The 25,302-nt window shown below is 37.9% G+C and overlaps 1 protein-coding gene across 2 annotated transcripts in view; it reads right to left on the bottom strand.

The window, feature by feature from the left end:
• LOC113502749 (tetratricopeptide repeat protein 28) overlaps window positions 1-25,302 on the bottom strand; it is a 110,469-nt gene that overhangs the window by 7,274 nt on the left and 77,893 nt on the right. For both annotated transcript variants that reach the window (XM_026884406.1, XM_026884405.1), the window contains 21 exons: window positions 18,471-18,696; window positions 9,549-9,794; window positions 9,046-9,209; window positions 8,563-8,638; window positions 8,137-8,250; window positions 6,826-7,045; window positions 6,277-6,496; window positions 5,632-5,905; window positions 5,303-5,401; window positions 4,838-4,954; window positions 4,480-4,602; window positions 3,990-4,195; window positions 3,378-3,557; window positions 2,950-3,094; window positions 2,508-2,610; window positions 2,253-2,389; window positions 1,763-1,940; window positions 1,326-1,452; window positions 992-1,146; window positions 603-701; window positions 200-330 (listed from right to left, as the gene is read on the bottom strand). In XM_026884406.1, the coding sequence (XP_026740207.1) occupies window positions 200-330; window positions 603-701; window positions 992-1,146; window positions 1,326-1,452; window positions 1,763-1,940; window positions 2,253-2,389; window positions 2,508-2,610; window positions 2,950-3,094; window positions 3,378-3,557; window positions 3,990-4,195; window positions 4,480-4,602; window positions 4,838-4,954; window positions 5,303-5,401; window positions 5,632-5,905; window positions 6,277-6,496; window positions 6,826-7,045; window positions 8,137-8,250; window positions 8,563-8,638; window positions 9,046-9,209; window positions 9,549-9,794; window positions 18,471-18,696 (3,340 nt within the window). The remainder of the gene's footprint in view (window positions 1-199; window positions 331-602; window positions 702-991; window positions 1,147-1,325; window positions 1,453-1,762; window positions 1,941-2,252; window positions 2,390-2,507; window positions 2,611-2,949; window positions 3,095-3,377; window positions 3,558-3,989; window positions 4,196-4,479; window positions 4,603-4,837; window positions 4,955-5,302; window positions 5,402-5,631; window positions 5,906-6,276; window positions 6,497-6,825; window positions 7,046-8,136; window positions 8,251-8,562; window positions 8,639-9,045; window positions 9,210-9,548; window positions 9,795-18,470; window positions 18,697-25,302) is intronic.

Below are 25,302 nucleotides of genomic sequence, written 5' to 3'. Positions count from 1 at the left end.
GCTTGCAAGCTTTAATGGTAATAAGTGACAAGATTCAGTCCTGTTGGTAAAAGTAGAGTGGTCATGCTATTTAAATCTGCAAAAGCCAATGGCCACTTTAAAAACAACTGTCAAGGAAAGTAAAAAAAAAAATATGAAAAAATGAAGAGGAGGAATAACTTTTGGTCATTAGGTCAATCAAAAAAATATCGAGTCATACCATTCTTGCAAGACCAGTGCTGGGTCTGTCATCAGGGTCCCACTGGTCTTCGTCAGCTCTGCGTTCAGCATTCGCCTTTAGCCAAGTAGACCACTCACTGATGCAGTCTTCTAACTTGCCGAGGCCACCAACTATAGAATAAAAATGAATTTTGTTTAATTAAATTGATGATTTTTTGACCTGGAGAAAGAATACATTTTGTTAACTAGGACTGTTGATTTGATCAAGGTTCTAGAGTAGTCATTGCTCAACGACCCCTTTTCAAAGTCTAAGCGTAGTTGTGGACGCGAGAGAGCGCCCTAAACTTCGTATAGCGCCGTCTCTTTTTCACAACTGATATCGTCTTACTCTAGGACGTTGTAGATCCTTGAGTCGATGTCGGAAATGGTTATATGATTCTTACCGTTACTTGGTTGAAGATCATCTGGGCTGATATCAGGCAAACTGTTGTCCGTATCTTCGGTTTCATCCAGCAGTGATACTTGATGGAATCTTAGAATTCCTAGAAAAGAGAAAGGACAAAATTAAAGTCCCTGATCAATAGTGCCGTATATTGCGTATTTTGACCGTTTAGATCCAAACTCGGTCTAGCCAGTCACATCAGGGCTCACGCTAGGAGGTGAATTGCCAATGGTCGCCGTTATCGAAAACGATAAGGAGGACTATATATATATATTTTGACCGTTAAAATTTTATTTGTGAACGTAGGATTCACCATAAAATATAGCAGTTTTGTGTAAAACTTGAGTTTCTAGTTAAAGATCTCCAAGTAGGCCGTCAAGTCCTAATTACCTTTATGTGGCTGCAATAGCCAAGCGTATAGTCTGCCGGCTGCGAGACTGTAGTACAGGACTGGTGCCTTCTGCTTATTCACCACCTCCAAGACCTGTTCCACGGAGGACGGGCTCCAAGGCTCAGAGCGCTCCTTGCCAGAATCTTCCGCGTTTCTGAAAGAGATGGGACTCTTTTTACAAATTGTTTTATATTGAAAAAAGTAAGGGGGCAGAATTAGCTTCAGATGTGTTTTTGTTGAACATCTCTATTCAAAGTAATATTTCTAAAACCTTGGCTAACTTATCTCTGGATGTAACTTATCTCTCTTGAAATAGAGCTCAGTTTAGCTTACCTTTGAGCAGCATGTAACTCGAGGTTGGCTTGGTTGAGTGTACCGGAGGGTTTCTCAGTCACGGCGTCCAATGATCGACATCGCCCCCTTTCTGCTACCACTAGCGCTTCGGGGTGACGGCCAAGTTCTATGAGGAAAATAAATCGTTAAATTATTGTGAATTCTTTGATTTAAAATTGATAGATTAAATTCTCTAATACTTTGCCATGGCGTATTGCTACATTCTCGGTTTATAGAAAAAAGAAAATGATGATTTCGTTATATGAAAAAAATATATCCTAAAACCAATAAATCGGGCCTCATCTTTCATATGAAAGTAAACTTTTCAGATATTCATAATTCATAAAATCATACCTTTCTTTCTCAGTACTCAATCAAAAAAAATCGCAAGAAATTTAATAAAAACAGCGCGAACGTCTATCCCTTCTATATCTTACCAACGAGAACTCTCTGTAGGGCATGCTGTGTGGATGTGTACAGAGAAGCTATCTTCCTATCTCTGTGTTTGTCACTGCTGGACTCCAGTAGCGTGAGGGCTGCTTGCAGCTGTTCCTTCGCCTCTTCCAGCTCCCCTGAGGCCCAGAGAGCGAAGCCCAGGCGGTGGCGGACTCGGGCCTGGGAAGGTACAAACATGTGAGTAAAGATGGTATTTAATGGATAACCTGTGAAGGGAAATTTCCGTGATAGGTGGTAAATAAAACAATAAAATATTTATTTTTGTTTTAAATGGCAGAATGATTTTTGTGGATATTTTTTAAAGAGAATCGAAAATCAATTTGCTTCGATTTCCAATTAGAGGCACGGCACTACCAAACAAATAGTAGAATGCGGTAAAACCGTATTTGAATGATTTGTTCCCACGGCTGGTCTTAGTTTTGACTTTGATTAGAGTAAGTAGGTACAGGTCTGTGACAGGGTGTTACTTACTTCTTCATCAGCATCGGCTAGACCCTCAGTTGCAGCCAGTGCTTGCCTCAGATAGGACACGGCGCTACCACACGCTCCCATCGCGAGATGAGCTCTGCCCAAGTCGGCCAGAGCCTGCGCTCGACCTCTTGTGTCACCTGTGCAAGTAATACATTATTACTTTAATTGAATAATACCCATTTGGATAAGATAAGCAGAACAACAAATAATTTAACTTTTGTACTGAATTAATTAAATATCTGGAGGCGTACATACCTGCAGCAGTAGCATGCCTGAGGCGGGACTCATGCCAGCGCGCGGCCTCCGCGTGCGCACCCATCGACGCGTGCGCAGCGCCCAGACCACCGCATGCGCGCGCCTACATGCACGAAATAAGAATGTGTCAAATAATCCAGGGGTAGTGAATATTATGGTATCTTATCCATAGAAAAATGCATGAAAAATAAAACTGGTTAACGGCTTTAAAATGTCGGGAAATAATCAACAAAAGAAATGAGAATTTTATACAAAAAATATTGTACCAAAATTGCCAGGAAGTTTAGGAAAAACACAGTTTAAACACTTAAAAACGCAAAAAAGTTTTTCCTGGTGGAAAATAGTTTTCTAAAACCTCGTCTAGATATAGATAAGATAGAAAAACTGATGAACATCCTTTGGGCATTGGAAAGAAAGTGTATATTGAATTGGAATAACTTACCTGAAGATGTGTAAGGCCAAGTCGGTGTGCGAGCTCAAGCTCACTGCGATGGTGTCTGACGGCGGCGGCGTGGTCGCCTAGCGCGTGCTGCGCCACTCCCAGTGAGTGACACGCTTCCGCTTCCATTATCTGGTTGTTCAGTTCCCTGGAGAATGGTACGTCAATTAGCTTCTTTCCAAAAACATTTACAAGAAAAACAAACCCCTAGGCAATTTGGAAATATTGCAGAAAATATAATTAGTGTAGATTTCTTGGTTTTCAGAGCCCAACAACGATCTAGCCTAATCCAGATTATCATTTTTATCACCGCGGATTTGCTAGTTTCTTTAAAATCGGTGTGCCAAAATCAGAGTATTCGGGTCATACTTGTTTCGGGCTCTCTATTATGTATCCGTCTCATGAAAAACTATATACAAAATAGTTCTTACTTGGCGATATTCTTCTGATGGTCCAGACACAGGACAGCCTGCTCCAGGTTGTTGAGAGCTATATGCAGACCCCCGAGCTCCCCATAGGCCTGTGCCTTCGCTTCTGGCGCGCCCAGCTCGTGCGACACCACCAGTCTCTTCTCTAAGCAGACCAGGGCTTGCTGCAGGCTGCCTACTGACCTGAACAAAAAAATATATTTTTATAAAAAGAAATACTTCACAAAAATACTTTTAACGTTACAAAAGTACAATCAAGGAAAGTCTTACAGCAAGTACGACAAGACTGACAAAGCCAAAGGCATACCATGTAGATCTAGATCGCTTACTCAAAAATCCAATAACTCAATTGTAGTTTTATCATTAGTTATCATGTAAAGAAGATTTGTGGACGATTTATTTCGTAAACGAAGTGTAGACAGGTCATTTCATGCCTAATTTCTGCCAATATATTAGAACTTCTTGAAATCATTAAGTAAGGAAGGTCTCAACATCAAGGAAGGACATTTCTTAATCATTAATAAAGTTGGTGTGAAGTGGCTCAGGGCAGAAAAGTCTAAAGCGACACAACTCATTAGGAAGTTATAAGTGATGCATAAAAAACTTTATACATACTTGTGACTCAACCCCAGCCCTCTGTAGGCCCGTTCCTGCTCCCTCTTGTTGTCTAACTTGAGAGCGGCTGCCAGATGTTGCTCATGATACTTGGCAGCCTCGTCCGGGTCGCCGAGCGCATCGTAACAATCACCGAGCGAGCCCAGCGCGCGGGCCTTGTCTAGCTGGCAGGTTGGCGTGTTTACTCGCTCTAGGATAGCTAGTTGCTAAAGAAAAGTCATGAAAGTGAATAGAAGGTGGAGACAATAAGATTTCTTTTTTTAAACTGTTTCTGATTACTTTTTATCATTACGGAATTTAATCAGAGTCCTTTCGGCAGTTACATTAAAAAAACAATAAAATTGATAGAGCTCAAAATATGTTGGTCTCATCTAAGCTAACTTCAACTGCAAACAGTTGAAGTTATTGATTTTAAATTAAAATTGATTATAATGAATGATAAATGGATCTGACGTTTCAAAAAAATAAATCTCAAATTTACGGAACGGACCTGTTCCAAATATCCAATGGCATCTTCATAGTGACCCATGTTAAGTTTTGCGATCCCCAAGTTTCCGTACGCTTGTGCTTCTAGCGCACAATCTTGAAGCTCTTGTGCTCTTTCTAATTGTTCCTGAAAATAATCAAAAGATACACCATGAATATTGAGATTTTGAAGTCTTACCGCAAGCATGCAATTGACCGTTATTTGGATCGATAGCATTTTTGAACCCCATTACCTATTTTGTTTGGAAATATGGTACCGATCAAATTATCACACTGAATGAATGACCCAAAGAGTTTTTAGATGCACGCAGCGATCAACTTTTACTTCACAGGCCAAAACAAATAAACAAAATTAAACTTACTCTATAACATCTTGCTGCATGAGAGTAATGTCCCAAGGCCATATGGACAGCTCCTAAATGTGAGTGAGCCCTCGCCTCACCGGCCGCATCACCCGCTTCTTGTCGTAGAGTTAGCTCCTGTATAGAAAAAAATGATGATAAACGATCATGTTCCTAGTCAGTATATCCTACTGTTGAAATTGACTATACCTATAAAACGGGACGTAAAAGGTACAGTACTTCTAATACTAATACTTACGACTCATATTTTATCAGTCGCCCTTTTAGAAGATAATATTTTGCACATCATGAGTACGAATTTATTTTTATTTAAAAAAAACATAAAACCGACTTAAATTAACAGATTCGGTTCATTCAGTCCGAAGTTAACAAGGTAATAATCATAAAACAAAAACAAAATATAGATGAAATGAGAAACTCCTCCTTTTGAAGTCGGCTAAAGGGGGGAATATGGTTAGGACATACTTGAGTATGATGTCCCAAAGCGGCATCGAGTCTTCTCTGAAGTCTTCTGGCGAGACCAAGAGCACCGCACGCGGCCGCTTCTAAAGACCGATCTCGAGCCTGAAATCATAAAAAACGACATCTTTACAACTGTTTTAGTAGCCTCATTAAACCTAGAAAAATAATACTATTTAAGAGAAAAAATAATTAATTAAAATTGACTAGGTCAGATTAAACCTACTCAATTTAATATGAAAAGTGATCTAAAGACTCCATGATCAGAAAACGTATATTTACAATCACATTTTCCCCGATATGATCACAAAAGAACATAAAATTAACCATCATACCTGTCTTGCAAATCCAAGCTGCCTTTGATACATCTTGACGGCCTCTTCAACATCCCCCATTTTAATTAACACATCTCCGATATTGCCCAAAGCTCTAAACTTCCCTTGAAGGTGCTGCGTCATGTGAGCTATCGCTAAGAAGTACTTCTGGCATTCTAATGCCGTTTCTAGGTTCCCTAAAGCTAGGTGGGCAAGTCCAAGGTTGCAATAGGCTCGCCCCATGTTCATTTTATCTTGTAAGTCTTTGGCTAGGGATAAGTCTTGGTCGTAGTATCTGGAATTACGAAATTCAAACTTTAATTTTATAAAATGAACTTACTGAACCATATTCCCTGATAATCATAACAAGTACTGTGTGTCCTGATGATCCCAAATTAATAGGGAATACAGAGAGGAAATAAATTGAATACAAGGGGGATCCCTTAAAATGAAACTGTTGCAGCTGTCAAAGGGAATTCGGGTTTTCAAAAATTCTTCAATGAATGCCACAGCTTTGACAACAATTGGTGGTGGAAGACCTCCTACGACATTGAAAAATACAAATTTTCAAAAAAAACTATTTTAACTAAATCGAACTGTAACGGACGAACTTAGAATTATCAATTCGTCTAATATATGTACTTCGGATATTTAATCATCACTCACCTAACAGCCTCCCTATAATTCCCGAGGCAGTAATGCGCGTAGCCCAGGAAGTGGCAAGCCTTCGCCTCAGCAGTGACATCACCGAGCTCCTGGGACAGCATCAGGTGTTGTTCGTAGTAGGGCACGGCTTGAGCGAACTCGCCGCGGGAGGACAAACAGTTGCCGAGGTTGAGGAGGGCGCACGCCTCGCCCGCTGCGTCTTTTAGCTCTCGGGCTATACCTAGAAATTGAGAAGGTTTTGGTTACAGACAAGTATTTAATCTAAAAACACGGTTGGAATTATCTAAATTCCAGAATTGGTCACCGCGATTTTTAGGCATATTAAGTGCCAATCGTCCTCAAATTTAATACTTTTTCCTACAGCTGGTTAAGTCCATGTGTAGCAAGTTGGATGGAAATTCATAAAATTTCAGTCTTCATCTAAATTCTAATAATCTCGCGACTTCATCACTATGTTTTAAACAGAAACATACTGAATCTCCTCTATTCTTTTAAATTTAAAATGACTGAGAAGCAAAATTTGCAACTATCTCCGAAAATAAGACATACCTAAATGCGCCCTATAATGGAACAGCGCCATATCATGAGCTCCTAAAGCCTGGTAAGCCACCGCCAGGTTCCCATGCGTAGAGGCTTCGGAACTCCTATCGTGCACCTCCTTGGAGATGGTCAGCTCTTGCTTGTGGTACTTGATAGCTTGCTCATAGAACCCCGCCGCGGAATACGCATTGCCTATGTTGCCGTATGCTCGGCCCATGCCGGCTTTATCCTGCAAGACGGTAAAAATTATTAACTGGATTCTAAGAAATTATATCCCTGTAGGATAGTCCGAAGAGTGACTGTGACCCCGTTACACAAAATGCAAAGGAAGGAACATGGTTGGGTTGTAGACAGTAAAAGTCTGAAACTCCCTTCCGCTCCTCGGAAAGCGGGAGGAGTCATTTGATGATTGTCCATCCGAAAAAAGAGGAGTAAGTATTTTTGGTGGCAAGTAACGAATAATAATAAATAAATCGTGAAGGACCTCATCTAAAATTTTTCTGCAATTCATATAGTCTCCAAAACTTATTTTCACTTCAATTTCGGCTGAATTTTGTAAAATTCACTCATCTTTTCACTATAAATCAAGTATGTTTTTCGTGACAGTAGACAAATCGTTTACGAACAGAAACTAATTCTTGTAAATTCCATCAACATATGAACATGATATTTGCTTGACAGTCATCAACAATGTATCGCTAATCACCAAATAGCGTGATCACATGCTCGACTTGCCGGCGAAACTCAGCAAGGCATTCCCTGTCCACACCAGACTAATTAACTTCTAATTTCTACTATACGCGGGCACGAATACATGACAAATATACATGTTACATTTCTCAGAGCTCCAATGTTGCTCCAATTGACATGTCAAAATCACGTCACTTGTTGAAAAGGAATGGGGTTTTTTTTACTTTGTTTGCTAATGTTGCGCTTTCAGGTCAGTACAGTATTAAAATATCAACAGTTAAAAACGTTTTGAGTATACCTGTGTATATAACACAAGCTTCGTATTACAAATACTAAGCTTGAAGTTGATCACCATGTCAATATTTTATAAAAAAAATATATTTATTGGTGAGTAAATTGTGTTATGAAAAGATGACTGTACGGACAGCAAAGAGGTTGAGGTCACCACACCAAACCCAGTTAGCGTTGGACGAGCAATTTTGTGATCCACGAATGCTCGTCCACAATCTGTGAGACCATAAGCATGTCTTGAATGTTTGCGAAACAAGGAGTAAAGATGAAAAAATGGCAAAAAGGATGAACGTACTAAACATAAAAAAAAAATAAGTCGCTATACAATAGTTAAATTACCTGCAATTGTCTTGCAATAGATAGATGTGCCTGATGCAGCTTGAGTGCGGCGTCGTGCTCTCCCAACAACTGGTACACGATGCCCAGGTTCGAGCAAGCCCGACCTTCCCCCACCTATACCATATGCACACATATATACATAAGAAACCGAGATTCTGCATAAAAACGACTGGATAAAAGTTTAAAAAAATATTTATAAACTATTTCTCAATGTAATAAAATACTTAAAAAACATCTATCAGGACGTGGTTTATATTATTTATATTTGTAAGTGCGTTAAAACGACGATATTCTAATAATCATCAGAACGTGCTGAACTAGCATTATGTCGAATTTAAACAAAACAAATGAACAACAATAGAGCCCCAGATATAAATAGGAACGTGAGTGTGAATATAAAGAGATCTCTTAAAGAGAGCGCTGTACCTTATCCCTCGCCGCTAAAGCGACGTCCAATTGTCTCTCGTGCCATTTCTTCGCTTGCGCGTAATCGCCGGCACATCTGTGAATTTCAAGCGCTAAATTTTATAGCCGCCACCTAGGGCAGATTTGTTAGGTCCCCACATAAACTTGAAACGCAACAATCCGCATAGCTCAACAACAATGCCGTATTTAGAAGGAGGACGTTAAAATTGCATAAGTTATGGAACCACACACACAATACTGTTAGGAACATTGCTATTGTCATTATGTCCAGGCTGGCGTTTAACTACGAAGGTAATGTGTTTATTTACTGGGCTATTTGTGGTTTTGTCATCCTGTGTTTTATGTTTTCCGGTCGAAAACTTGCATAGCAACAGTCGCCTATAAGATCGGTGTGAATCTGAATATTTTCTGTCACATTACTTACACAACTCTCGACACAGATTTTTATAACTTTATTACAATAATTCTTTGTTGTTTACTGACCTCGCGGCGTGTCCTAAGCCAGCGTATGCTCGTGCCTCAATAGCTCTATCGCCCAGGTTTTGGGCTATCCTCAAAACGTTCTCATGGTAAGCTATAGCTTGCGAGAAGTTTCGCCTGTAGTGGTATGATGATCCCAAATTTGAATATGCTCTGGCTTCTTCAACCTAAAAAAGTAGATTAATTATTTGAAAACCTAGAGAAAGAGGACAGTTCCCTGCACGTCTGCACCAGAAAGGCGGCCATCAGACAGGAATGGCGGCCATCAGACAGGAATGGCGGCGTATAGTTAGGCGAGCCACTAACAGCTGAAATGACGACCACGACCACTCTGCCAAGAGTGCAACGACTAAGAAGAAGAAGAAGAAGAAGAAGAGAAAGAGGAACTGTACTTATGATTTTTTATTCTGAATATATTAAAGTAAATTTTTGCCATAAAAAAGAAAATTCGAGAATTTAAACTTTCAAAATTTCATCAAGCAATTCATCTACGGATCCTCATTTACCTGATCCCCAAGTCTCCGGGCCAGCCTGAGATGCTGCGTGTGACAGTCTACCGCCGAGTCAAACTCCCCCATGGCCAAGTACACAGCGCCGACGTTCCCAATCTCCCGCGCCTCCTGCAGCCGGTCTCCCATCTGTTTGACGAGTTGCACGCATTGCTTGTGGCTTGCTAGTGCGTTGGGATAGTCTCCTATAGCAGTGTACACGTGGCCAAGGGAGGTGAGTGCGGCTGCTGCTGCTTGAGTGTCCTGTAGAAGAAAATATTGGCTTAGGGAAAGTGGCTTTAGATCAGGAAGCGATATTTTGTCCAGCAAAACGTGTAATTGTCTCACTGTTCGGTAAAAATAAGAAAGTTACGGTCTAAACACAAAAAGGATGTCAAAATTCGAAAGGGAAATTCACAGGATTAAACAACAGCTTTTTAAAGCCTAAGGCCTGTCATAAAATGATCAGTAAAAGAAAAGTCCTAGGCATCGTAAACTTCGATAATTTCGTCTAGTACGGGTAATGAAATGCGCATCAGACCAATCAACGCCATTTACAACGTTGTGCTCACCGGATTGTACTTACCGGAGTACTTGTGGAAGTCGTAAAATTACTAAAGCCTATTACTGACACGTTGAAGAAGTAACGTCTTGATCGTCATTTCAATACGCTTCGCTAGCTATACAGCGAGATACAATAACTTTTTATGGTCCCATACAGCGAATGTTCGCCTCGCGATATCGTAAATATCTCGGGGACATTGAATGCGTCCGCGTTCGTCCGACTGTCCACCTTTATTAGTTTAAGAGGATATAACATGTAATATATTTGTGATAGTTCCAATTCAATATATACAAATTTTATGGGTTCGAATTTTATGTCTAATTTTTCAAGTGTGATGTAGGCAGGAACACGCGAATGCTAATGCGACGACGTTCGCCGTCATATGAACGACTTTATTTATGCGGTTTAACAGTAATTATGTAACAAGTGGAATGAAGGTTTGTGTTAATCGTGATGTTATCAACGCCAGCCGCATCAGGCACTACATTACGAAACTTGGAGCTATCTAGATCTCCCTGGCGACACTTCTTATTCATTCCGTGTTATTCTGGTATTGCTCTCTTTCATAATATTACATCCCTCACGCGTATAGCAACATTATCTTTATAAGTTACGACTATGCCTAATCCATAATGAAAGGAACGTACGCGTGAGTGTAAAAAAACAAATAAGATTTAGAGCAAATAAAGGGCCCGTAGAATGCACCGCATCCTTTTCACTGAGGAAGTGAAGAAAAAAAACTTGACGACAGTCGGAGACCGCCAATAGGGTCTTTGTTTTTAAATAGTGATGTACTACGTCCGTTATCGATATAACATGATACCTAGGAATAAATTATTTACCTGATCATGTTATTTTACACCAGCAAAACGATAATTTATGTTTTATTATTAATAATTAAATAACTAATTATGCAAAAGGAAGTATAACTTTATTGGACTGGAACAAAAGGAGAAGAGAACCGGATAAGCGAATGAGCTTATAATAAGAAAATCTTACTTAACTCGAGTATAATATAGCTTTGGTATCTCGCAATAAACTTCTATACGATGTTAAATTATTACTAGATATAGTATTATCGTTGGCGTGCATCGACTCCGAGCAACACTAGCGAATAAAGTGGGACGCCCCGCAACAATCTAGCTAATTAAGTATGTGCAACATGATACGATAAAGCGGTGATTTACATACTGACTCCATCTCGTGTGGACGTTTTCCTGCATGCCGTGTAACGAGACGCTGTGCCCCTTGTTATTTCGTCCAATACTCTCGTGTGTAAACACTGTGTCAGCTCTGTGTCACTGTCGAGTTGAAAAGCCTTTATAAATAATACTCGAATAAGACGTACGTTTATCAAGCTTTATTATGTCCTTTTGTGTGTCTGTTTGTCTTTAGATTCGTATGTACGATGAATTCCTGTGTGAACTATGATGTGTATGAATTGGCGGAGGTATTGCGGGATGCATCGCTGTGATTCATGGCTCTATTAATTATGGTTATGGAGCGTATACCCTTTAAAGTTGTTTATGAACTGGTGGTTTATGACCATTATTAATACAATTAACCATGTATTAATAATGTTTTTATTTTATTTAGTAATTGCATGTTTATCTGGTTCCTGAAAAATAAAAGTAGGTTTCTTTAGACGTCGCCATTTCAGCTGCATAATATCGAGATTCAACTCATTAAAAAATAATTCAATAACATCCAACAAAGCATACAAAAAAAAACATCTATTTTCCAATAAACCTGGACATAAATTGCGAAACATTTCATTTCATAGTTCTCTCATTAAGAGAATATCAGTACCTACGTACCTATGTATATCCTGTGATAAAAAAACCCACCTTGTTTCATTAATTAAGGAGTAAGTCGGCATATCACTGGCTTATCCAGTACAATTTGTAACAGTCACTATATGATAAAGGGTACCGAGTATGTACACTCTTGCAACTTGTCAAGGCCTGTTTTATTGCTCTGGGTGCTAGCCAGCTTATAATCCTGTGTTTATTAAGGCTATGCATATCTTTGTTGTAATTGTTGCTGTAGTATTTAAGTTGTATGATAAAATTAAATACATGTAAAAGGTAATTTAGTTACGTGTTTAGAAAAAGGTTGAATGAGAATTTCTTAATAGAGTGAATATTGGATAATTTAGCAAGTAAAGATTTGCTAAAAAAAAGAGTAATATTTGTTGTGACTTTTGTAAGTAATATGAATAAGACGGGTTTTTATTACGTGATACCGCTATTTTTATTTAATTGCTGGCATAGGCTATAGGCCTCTTCCCGTTAAGGAAATGGTAGAGCATTGATCATCTTGTTAGGTAAGCTATTACAGATTTCAATATTTAGAATCCAGATTTCCGCGACGTTTTCCTTCATATTTTGTCATTGGTATCTTATAATATTGAAGAGCGTACATACATATAACTTACGTTACGTATCGTTACAATAAGGATGATGACAATTTTTATTTGCAGTGTCCGTCTTGTAGTTTTTTGTATAATAATGGATACGTATTTTTTCATTTGTCCCGCAAACATAAATTGACCAAATTACAGTGAATTAAACTTACGCGTGACGTCACGATTGAGTATAAATTTTACTCTATCGTTACGTCACAAGCCCCCTCTCCTAAACTTTAAAGCAGTTAATCTTTGTCAATTCTAGTTTTTCTGAAAAAGGAAAAAATTCGTGTCTCATACTTTTCAATTATCTAACTGAGGGACTAATGAGATTTTTTCTTTTTATACCCAGTCATCATCCCTATTATATCATCTTCGTATGTCTTTATTTAATACTCAAAATTGTATTAATTTGTAATCGACCTAATTTTCATCAACTTACATTTAAACAATGGTATATCGAATCACTTAATGAATGGAAATTACGTCCTTTTCCAAATTTGTCATGACTTAGATTTGCAATATTCATATTTAGGCCGTTTTGCGATAGCGCGATATAATTATAATTATCTTGTCTGCTTGCTTGCTTCGGATAATTGTAACTATTATATCTTGTCTGCTAGCTTCTTAGTTGCTTTCATTCAAGAGTACTTTTCTAAGGTATGCACCTGTAACTAATGTTTATTTATCAAATGGGAATGCCTAATTACTATTACCATTAAGGCATTACCGTCGTGCCTCTGGTTTCCGGACGAAAATAGGTTAACGTTTATCAATGTGGGAAAAAAATGTCAGAAATGTTCAGTTTAAGTTCGGTATTTTTAGTTATGAATTTTTTAGGATTAATTTATGATTTGTTTTTGTTTGTTTTCGTTTGTAACTGTATAAACCAGTTTTGTAATTCAATCGTTATGTCAAATCATCATCATTAACATTTTTTGATGCTAAACATTAAACAGGTTGTTTGCCGTGGTTTACTCGTTTACCTCAAGAAACCTTCGAATTTCGCTGTTTAAAGAAGCCTGTGTCTCTTAGAATTCAAGCTATCCCCATACCAAATTTTATCAAAGTTGGTTCAGCGATTTAGGAGTAAAAGCGATATCTACAAATATATTCACATTTATAATTTAAGTATAGGTTGTTTACGTCAGAGGAAGATACAAGTAATTTATGTAGATCTAGAACTAGTTTTGTAGACGTGATCGGTCTCACTTTTTTCTTGTAAATTGTTGCCAAGCCACTACTTTTCTTAGGGTCCCGTACCCGAAGAGTAAAAAAAAAACCCTATTATTGAGTCCATCTCATAAACCATGATTGCTACACAGTTGACCTTCTCGCAGAAGATATATTTCTGTTGACCTTATAACAAAACATACTAAAGAAATGTTTGTTACAGTCATAAACTGTAATTGTTAGTACCCAACCGATTCGTGAATCTTTATCCTGTTACACGGAACCCTCTGTGCCGCCAGCCCGACTCGCACTTAACCGATTTTTTTACATTTAAGTGCGAAGCTACAAAGAATGTTTAGCATCTGCTATCAATTGAAATACTGACATAATAAATTATGCAAAATTGATCATGTTAACATTGTATTAGTAGAATTTAAAAGTCTTTAGCCAAAGAATTTCGTCTCTTGAATATTCATAAGCGATGTTTTCATAAATACGCGATCATCGATATTCGTAATTATTGCTAATGAAGTTTTTAACGATAACGGTCGGATCAATGTGAATTTAAATGTCTGTCGGGTTTTCGCTCTTTATGTGAGCGACGATAAACGTTTACTGTGAGAATTTACTCCTGTGTTGACCTCTTAATAAGATATTTTTTTATGACTCCCGCATTAAGGAATTTAATCCTGGTGTTGCTGGGGGTTTCACAAACATTCAAGTCACATGCACAAAGACTCATGACAAGCATCGAACAAATGTTTGCTCTCCGCGGGGATCACACGCGCGACACTTCGCGCTCAGATGGTTTGGCGTGATGACTTTAATCACTTGACTATTCGTGTGGTCAAATCAATACACTTTTTGTTAGTTATACGGAATCATTGAATTTTAAGTGACGCGCTCAGACGATCAGTCGAATAATCTATTGATTTTAAAAAGGTCAGCTTAAGGACTACTTGTATAACATCTATTTTAAAAGGAATGATTATTGGAGTTTACATCGCTAGCTTAGAATTTTGCTTATGCAGATGTTTTCATAGCAAAATAGCATTAGTCGATACTACACCTTGACTATTTCTACAATTTACCATCAACAGCACATTTTCAATACATTTTTTTTAACCTGCGGTATGGCAAAAGCGTCGCTTATTTATGTATATCCGCCGTAACATACACGTTTGTTTAGTCCGAAGCAATAATGGTTGTACGGATGGCTGCCATGATACATTGCTGAGTCATGGCATTAAATCCTGCGACCAGAGGGCCTGTACCAAGTCTTAACGTAATTTTACTTCAAGTGTGGGAGAGAGATGGCACTCTACATTTGTAGTGCGCCGTCCCTCTCCCACATCTGCAATAATATTAATTTAAGATGAGATGGTAGGACTGACTCTCACATGCTACAAGAATTTAAGGGACAAAATCTCGTGTTTTTGTTTTCAAGAATTATTGCCGAAATAACTGCAATTATTTGTATTAAGATTGGCGACGACTTGAATGACTTACAAAAAGAGGCTGTATATGATATGACAAATGTGGCGAATGATGATGATGATTTGAATTTAATCACAGATGTTCTTATGTCACTGCCATTTACGGTTTTTGCTTTAGCGTATCATGTCGTGGTAGGCACCTACAAAATTTAACGCCGTTTATAATTGCTTTTAGCCATATACCTGAAAAGTTATCTCGGATAGTCTCAAGTACTTCAAGCTATATATGAGAATCATTTAACCATTATCTAGATATAATAAACTCCATGGAGGTATTTAAATAGTTGGGAAACGAACCCACGACTTGACCACCGCGGGCCGGGTTCAGTAATGTCTAATATCCACACATTTCTCGACCTACCATTTAGAATCACGACTGTCGAACTGAGCGCTGCATTTTTGAAATGCCTCGGAGAGCTCATCGCAACGACAATCAGCCTTAAATAACAATTAATTAAAAACGTTAAGCGTTTGACCGAGCAATTGGAACGCGTAGCCGAGAGATAGCACCTGCCGGCAACGGGTTATCCCCGGCATCCGCTAATGAAGCCGGCTAGCTCACCTCACATGTTACTGTCAAATTATGCCTGGTTCACGTATGGCACTGCGAAACATCGGACCGTATGTACGCCCGTCATCCGGCTAAATAAAACCTGATCGAGTATATTTTAAACGCGTCTAATAGTTTTTAAAATCTTGTTCTTTTTTCAGCTTGAGAAATGTTACCTTATCCGATACGCACTACGTTGGAATTAAACATGTGAGTAAAAAATATTGCGAATAATAAAAGCTGTAGTGTTGTACCTGTGTCGTGCTGAGAGCTGTGTTTGTGTCGACGTTGTTGTCGATTGTAGCCATATAATTGAAGCGGCCATTAGATATGTACTGGCTAGTTATTGATAAGGCCGGTCCAGCTGGACTGGCAGGCGACATCCGTCTTTTGTAATCGGCTTTTTCTTATGGCTTGGCTAATTAAGGTGGGCAATTACTCTAATAAAATAAGTTCGTATCGTGTAAATGGCGGTTTGCAGCAAACTGATACACATGTAAATTATATTGTGAGTTGTTACAAAAGTTAAAGATTTTAAATTACGAATCGATTTCGTAATAATCGTTGATAAAATAAGCTGGAGGACCGCATCACAGTCCCGCAATCATTTAAAGCATGCTCACACGATAATTCTTTGATTGTGATCGCGGCCGGCTCTGCGTCCACTTCACTTTGTCATGTAATTATTATTCGCCCATTCTCGGATTACTCGCGAGTAAATTCCTGTGTTGCCAGCATTTCGCGGTTATTTTAAATCGACTTGCGAGTTTTTGTTGTATACCATTCGAGCAGAACGCGCAAAGTAAATAATTTTTTACGACTATTTGTTCGTCAGATTGTTTCACAAGTGGACGCAATGATTGCCCGCCTCTCAAATGAGAATAACAAAACAACACACATTTGTGGAAGGGTTTTTACGTAATGTGAGGAACTTGTGAGCAATTATGATATAAATATCAAGTTTGCAATTTTCAAGAATAATATTATGGGTGAGAGTAAAATTTGACATGATATAGACTTATTCTTTGGGTGACTATAGTAAATACAACCAGTGTCGTTGTGATCTAAAGCCGATCAACAATCATCCATATAAGACAGTCGAAGACCTAAATCGTTAGTCACTGTGCAAACATGTGGTAAACTCAAAACTCTTTATCACTTGCCATCATTTATCTCACAAAAACTCGAATAATTCCTTTTTTATAATAAAAGTGAGTATAAATACGACACATACATCCCCACACAAAGTGCAGACACATGTAAGACATGTACTTTGCGGCTAGAAAGTGAAAACACTCAAGATTGAGTGTCGACACTAGCTCCTTGGACGTTTGAATTAATTTGAGTATCAAGATTAAATCGCAATTTAAAGGACAATATTGTTCGGAACACATTGAATTAATCCTGCACTTGGTACTTGATAAGTGTCATTCTGCGCGTCCCGATGGCCTTGTGGCCGGCGCATGCGCATGTCAGTGTATTTACTGCAAATTAGCATTACGACGTGTGCGGCTCGCCGGCAACCATCAAAGGAATCAATAAAAAGCGAACTTTACTATTTGTAGGGTCTCTTTTAAAGTGTAATACGGTTGCCGGGTTGTCGGGTTGCCGGCTCTCGCAACGAAAGTGACTTCGACTCGGATAAGCTTGTGCACTCACTTTTATTAATCTATGTGCGATTTATAAGACTATTATATCGGCCGCTGTGACATATTACTTTAGTTATTTTCTGTTTTTCTGCAGGAACCAGAAAATGTAGATAGACAAGTTCAATAAGATAGAGTAAATCTTTATTAGTGCTCGTTTCAATAATTACTCAAAAACTTGTAGTAAGATATATAGTCATAAAATGCACTTTACTGCTTGATTATTTGATGAAAAAATGAGCAACAGAATCAAATATTGCGTTATCTTGATTGCATCACGACTGCTCCCTAATAAACACCTTAATTTAAGGAACGATGGCATAAAGTAACAAAGGAACAAAACAATAAATAATAAACCATCATCAGCCGGCAGCGCAGTGCCATAGTAAAAATTAAATTAACTTTTTACAACTACGAGCCGCGTAAACCCCGCGAGTTATTATTGCGACTGAGAAGTCGAGAACATTTGTTATTTCATTTGTAAAAGGAGAAATCAAACGGTTTACTACCATTCTTTATGTAAATATTCCATTGTGCCCGCTGCGCGTATATTGGCGTGCGCTGAGAACACAGCGCCCTCTAGTGGTCGTATTGAGCGATTTGTTATAGTCCGTCTGCCTGCAGCCGGGAGTGTACCCTCGCCGAACGAGCTGTGTTATTGCGTGTATTGTCCTCGGAGTAGAAAGACCATTGATGACATTATTTGTGGTGACAATTGCAATGAAGGTGTTCACTATTGAGCTACTCGACTAATGCTTTCGTGAAAGCGTACAATACCAAATTGTATTGCAATATTTCTGTGTAAGAAGGAGAGTTTCTGATAACCGTAGACTTTATAGATAGTAAATCTTTAACTCTACGTAGAGTATCTAGTGTTAATATGTCGTCCAATTGTGGAGGCTTATGTCCAGCCGTGGACGAATATGGGCTGATGATGATGGTTAACCGAGTCCTAAAGGCCAGACTCCGGACCACGCGACGCCAGACTGTGCGCGACAAGATGCGGGTTCTATCCCGTGCTTGCTCTGCCACTTTGAAAATGTGTTGAGATAGAACTGGAGAGTTAATAAGTATTGCGAAAAAAAAAACAAAATATCACTTACCTTGCACTTCATAGCCAAAACGAGTTGGTATCGATGCGCCGTCAGAGCGTCCTTGTAGGACCCCTGGCTGAAGTACGCGGCGCCCAGGTTACCGTGGGCCCTGCACTCCCCTGCAGTGTCCCCTAAAGACTTGGCCACGGCGAGGTCTTGCTGCATGTAGTTGATAGCAGCGTCCAGCTGACTGAGTGCCCAGTGAGCGGACGATAGCGCACTGAAGACTGAACCCCTGTTGAAAGGAAAGAGTTGAAACCGTTATTTTGGTGACAATATCTATAAAGGGGATGCGTAGAAGCAGTATGAACGAAGGTCTGTTTATGAAGAAAGCCGGTTTAGTTAGTTCGAGTTCACTCCCGCGAGGGAGGTGTCCAGGAGGATTCTGCCGACTTACCAAAAAAGGAAGGGTATATGGTAGATTGTTTTTTCAGATAGTCTTTTGTCTGCGTCTTCCTTCCTTCCTCTGACATTCCTCAGAAGGGTGCTAGTACAGTATAGCAAGTAGGCCGACTCGCACTTGACTTGACTTGGTTTTTTATTTTATCAATATGTTAGTCTTTAGACAGCAATAAACTTTTAATTCATAGTTTAATACAAGAATTTTATTATTGAAAAAAAAACTATTCACAAAGCTTATTTTATATTTGTTTTGACGTTGTTTTTACAGCTAATAAAGAGTTAACAACCTATTTATTTGCTTGAGCAAATAAGCGATAAACTTATAAGAATATTAACTGGAATTTAATAAAAATATAAGCGGTATATTAACGAAGTATAAAGCTTGTAATTTGCTTCAGGTTTAAGACTTCGCACTCTCTGCGCGAAACACGTTTTTAATCGATCTCTCAATTTCTGGCACAGAATTAGTACCCACATGAGAAATTATCGCAAATAAGATTTCAGTAAACTTTACTACCTGTTAAGAAGTTCGAAGAAATGCGCAGTAAATTGGTTTGTATGACGTAGTAGTATTTTTTTGTTCTAGAAAGTGACCAGTTGTCAAAGATATCTTCCTATAATTTTGACCCACTGATAATGGGTTAGATCAGTTTTATGAATTGATTTTAAATATATTCTAGTATATGTTAAAAAAATTAAGCAATGACAGCCTAGTGGCATGTCCGTTGGAATAGCATATCAAAGATTGTAGGTTCAAATCCTGTCGCGTAACAAAATCTTTTCAAATTGTTATGCGTAAAAAAGTCTTAAGCCACTTCAAAGACCTAAACTTGGAACTAACACTGGTTTGCATTCAAAAAGAAAAGATCAAATATAACGTATTTCCGTAGAATCTTTTAAACCTAATTTAAAGCGAGTTCAATCTTATGTACATACGTCTATTTCACGAATAAATTAAAGAAAACGCTAGTATCATTCGAGGAAATATGGAGTTCAATTTACTGGGAGCTAAGGTACTTGGTCTTCTGTGAACAATTCCTGGACAGTGTTAAGTATCTATTAAATATTTTTTATGAGCACTCCATCGTATTACGTGGCTAGCGAATGGGCAACTAGGATCACTTCCTTTATAAGTTCACTATTGAGTGTGAAAGGTTGAAGGATGGACAGTTCGGCTTGCTAGTTATTTTGTATTGTGGGATGAAAAACATGGTTAAATATGTTTTTTTCATGTGGAACGAATGCTTTGTAATTTTTTATTACTTTGCAAATAGTGTTTTGTATAGTTTCGTACCCAAAATGGTAAAAGGGAACGATATAGGCTCCGTTGTTTTTTCGCACAACTGTTACTAGGTCGTATCTCATGAAAAAAGCAAAAAAACAAGCAACTTTGAAGTCGTTATTAACTCCTAAATCATTGCTATAATACTTTACAAACTAGTTGAGGTTACAGCTTTCGGCTTTATACTTATTTCCAAAGACCAAATGTCTACAACACTTATAGAAATATAAACTTCCTAATGCGTAAATATCCTGAAGACTTTCGCGCGTTGCATATCCAAACAGATACTTTACATATTATCAGGCTTGGGTGTGAAATGTATTTATTGGAGTGTTTTATTAACAAAATATGTTTCTTTACAACTATGTTTGTGTTGATATTGCAAAGAAAATAAGGAAATGACTTTTATGTTCCACCGTTTAATATATGAAATGAAAAATAATAGCTGGCTTGTTTCACTTGTCCTTTTGGTTGCTGTTAAATCTTGGAAGTTGAAGTAGATCCACTTCCCAGTTTCTTATTGAGCTGAAACTTTATATTATTGAGCGATAATGCAATGTTAAGTTAATATGGAGGAAATCTGATAATAGACCTTAAAATGTTAAATTGCTGTCGAGTTTGGGCTTCTGGGAGTTCTTGGTTTCTTTTGTCGAATTTTTTGATCCAGCATAAAAAAGGCAAGCTTTTATTTATTAATGACTTCAAATAGGAGTAGGTTCTCCATGCTTTTGGGATTTTTTTCATATATGTCTATTGATTATTCCCGTTTTTTTATTTTTTTACGAAAGAGCTGTTATTTGGTCTCTTCATGAAATTATTGAGTTTGCCCCAGTAGTTTTTATTTTATGGCTTTTTAAGTGAACTTTTTATCAATCTAATATTCTATTGAGCTATTTAGTTATAAGTACATTGGTATTAAAACATGCAAATAACAAATGTTTATGATATTCTAGCCCAGAGAAATTGGAGCGTCTCATTACAATACAGAGAAACAGTTTAGAAAGCGGTTGCAACTGGTTTTCATGAATTGAAAATGTACATTTTAGTTCAATAAGTACAGATGAGTATAATTTAAAGACATTATCGGCGTTACAAGGAAATTACATTAACTCTGATTTGTGTAATATTTTACTAACGATCCGGTAGAAAGTAGTTAAGCTACGGTTTACATTTATATTTGAGTGGGAACATCATTTTAAGTGAGCACATCATTAAATACTAGCTGTTGTCGGTCATAGCTGCATGTGTTAATACAAGGAATAAGCTATCTCCATACGAAATTGCATCGAAATCGATCTAGCAGTTTAGGCGCTAAGCAAACATAAACACTCATATTATTTTGCATTTAATACTGTGTCAGTTTTGAAGTAAGACCTCTTCGCGCCCTTATAGTGGAACTACATGACAATTATAATAATAGCCTCTTGTTTTGCGTACATGTAGAGAGGCAACTTTATAATTAGCCGCGAGTTACATGCGTCGGGGCTAAATGTTCACACGTCCGGTTTTTCAAGCCTGTTCGTAAATAGCTCGTGTGAAACCGATTAAAATAATCAGAGATAAATATTTTAATTTGAGGCGATGGTAATGAATCATGCGGCCCGATGTAATTTGACATCACACTTTACACCTCCGGGATCGATCTCTCGATGTCTGTCTCGATGTGGCTGGTGACGTATTCTGTTAATCGATTAGGACGCATCCGCTGATGCCGTCGCCGCCGAGCGTTAGCGCCTGCCGCAGCGCCATTATCTCGGGGCAGCGTCGGCTATTTCTAAGGTATTTCAGTTGATTCTTGGAACAGGTGAGATTAAACCCGTGTTCCCTCAGCTATTATGTCAAATGCGTTCTATATTATCGTCGGCATGTTTTGTCGGATTGGATTTAAAGAGATATATAACGTTTATTGACTTCCTGTGATTGTATCCTAATCGTTTGTACCGTTTTTAGGGTTTGATAATCCAATGGCGAAAACGGAAAACTATTACTGAGGCATCGCTGTCTGTCCGTCAACCGACTGTATCTTATGATTGTTACCGCTATAACAAAAATTACTGAAAATTTAAATCAAAGATGAGCACCGGTTATTGACCTACTTGTACTTGACCGGTTTATCAATAAATCGTCGACAATTACACGCAAAACAATACAATTGCGCACCCATAGTTAATTATACAGTTACACGATAATAGTCACACTACATGCACTAACAAGGCTATTAAAACTCCCTATTAGACTGGGAGGTCGCCTAGAAAAAATATTTATGTTAATTCATCAATAAAACTGGTCAGGGCGATCATTATTCCACCTTCCCCTAAGTATTATCCCATTTAATCTCATCATCTGTCAACAGAGATCATCCCGATAAGGATCGAGTATAACAATCCTTATTTATATCACATTTGGTTTTATCGTGGAATGAACAGAATAGTCCCGTATCGATCCGACTTCGATCCATCAACTCGGGAGATAAGATCGCACCGAGGTGTGGGTTTCAACGCGCCGGGACCGCGCCTCGACGTGACAATTTTGGGACGAAAGAGTTACTTAACGTCTTCAATGTGTATAGATGGAGCTTATTCAATCAATGTCTTCAACTGGAAACGTGTTTAAATAAATTTAAGCGAGGAATTAGTTGTCTCGCGCGACACAATCGTAGGTGTTATAATTACGTCTCGTTCCATTCTTGAGTTCGTTAAGGCATTTACAATTTGGTTGTTCAGTCGCCATCGTTATTTTTATTATATTACTCATCATAGCCGTTACTTGTAATAAAAAAACCCATAAGTTACGTGCATACCGTGAGCTAATCATTACGAGCGGTCCTGTTTTAATCTGTTAAATGCTAATGAATATACACTCCGATCAATAAACGTCGCAGTTTATTGTTACCTTAGATGTTATCATAGCAGAATTATTAAGTTTAATGTTAAAATATCTAAGGAAATATATTTTAGCTTTCCCTATTATATACGTCGAAGTAATTCAATGGAAATTCCTGGGACACGACATGAACAGCCTACACGACTATAGGCTTAACTCAAACACGGTCTTTCACTACGGGTTTTGCGGAGCTGGATATAGATATTTATTAAGCGATGGTATTTCTCATAAGGCAGAATATCGGAGACCGTGGTAGGAGGTCATTAACGGTGATTTTAATGGCGTCGTAAACATGGAGGCCCGTTCGAAGGCTGATACGAGGGTGCATCCAGTGAGTACAGGGCTACAGGGCCTTGATCTGCTGCGTGCATCGATACTTCGTTAGCTTCGATTTCAAATTAGTTTGGAGGTTTAACGACACCTCGGGTTACCGAAACTTATATTCTATTGATTTCTTCAATAGTCTAGTAAACGTTTTTGTTGTAACATGAGACGTTAACGTGTGATGTTCAGTGAATATTGATTTGATAAGTGAAGTGTAACGTCTATCAATAGGATGAAATATAACGCTGTCTTATGTGAAGGGAAGGAGGGAAATAGCGCGGAACGTTGTTTTTTAAATAATTTGGAATGTGCTTAAGTAGTTTTTTGTTCTTGCTTTGTAATATAATCGTTATGAAAGTGAAGATATTGAATAGTGAACAGTAAAAATAAATTCTGAAAAGTACCTAATGGATATTAAGTATTTGAATGTTATGTTATGACACTATTTAAATGTTAACATCCGTATTGTACTTATTCATTAATATTACGAAATAATTTTACCTATTTCATAGTCATTTTTGTGGGGCTCTGCATTTGTCTTAAGATTCTTTTATTAAGTACCTACACTTAATAAATATAAATAATAATGATGCAAGGTACATTTAAGATGTAATTTAAAATAAGTTGTAAAATCCCAATTAGTTTTAATTTTTATGCCAATATTTGGAAGACGTTTTATTATTGCCGAATCCTCTTAACTTTTGTGTATACATATAGGTAATTAAACTCACTACTCAAAGAATACTGGATAAAGAATACCGAAAACATAATTTATTTACATCTTTATATCGGCTTGAACTCTTAAATTATCGGCTAAACATAATGGGAGTTGCAAGAAGGCATAAAATAAAAATTAAAAACTGAATCCCTGGGAAGACGCCTAACGTATGCGGCGAACGAAAATAACTGCACATATAAGGACTATTGCATTCCATTAATTAGAAAGCTGTTATTAAAACCCAACACTGTATATTCCGTTCAAAATTTACGACGTCTTTAGTTCCTCGACACTCGGACATTATAAATCAAAATGTCGAAATTCCGCCAAAGATAACCGTTCCCCTTAAGTATATATAAATTATCGAACTGTCAACTCGTTACGTACTCGTGATTAAAAATAATAATGTTTCAAGTAATGAACGAAGAGATTCGCGCAGTCATTTGTCTTCTTCTTATTAACTACTTGAGTGCTGTTAATGGTGTGAAATTGTTGTTAAGGGATTACGATCGAAACTTTAATCAGAAAATAAGCGGGTTAATATCTTTTTAGTGGGTTGTAGATCTGAGACCAGCTGTGAGCTAATGCGAATGGCTTTGATTGGTGTAATTAGTCTGAAGTTTCTGTGTACGACGGAAAGGTTTTCTTTAAATCAGATGTTATCGCGTTGCGTGCACGTGATTCTTTAACTTTACAGCTTAAGAAATGTTTGGTAGTGTTTAAATATTGGGTGCAAGAGACTGACTAACGAACGACATCGATTAAAAAAAAATCATGTGTCTGTCTGTCAGTCTGTGCTAAATAACTCCTGAACAGATTGAGCCATTTCAATTTTAAGCTGTGGGCTTTAAACTATCAACTATCTAACATATAATAGCTCTACAGTTTTCGAAACCACGAAAGAAGTGCACAAAATTAACACTTCATAAACATTGCAAGTCACATCAAACAAGCATTTTACTGCGGGTCATAATCAGTGTTGACTGCAAACTTAGATTCGTCTGTGGGAGCATTTACAAATTCAGATTCAAAGAAATTCCCGCAGATTACCGGGAGGTACTTAAGTGCTATGCTTATGATCGTGAACGTCCTTATCTATATTAATCTCAAACATTCTTAGGAGCGGTCTTCTCCAATAAATTAGGTACGAGAGATTCCTAGTCTAGTTAAATTATGCAAATACGTTACATTTGCTAAATGGCACGCCGCCGATCCTATTAGGTAGTTTACGA

Source organism: Trichoplusia ni, chromosome 18 (assembly GCF_003590095.1).
Source record: "Trichoplusia ni isolate ovarian cell line Hi5 chromosome 18, tn1, whole genome shotgun sequence".
NCBI lineage: Eukaryota > Metazoa > Arthropoda > Insecta > Lepidoptera > Noctuidae > Trichoplusia > Trichoplusia ni.
Note: the sequence above shows the minus strand (reverse complement) of the source record. Positions and strands in the feature narration are given on the sequence as shown.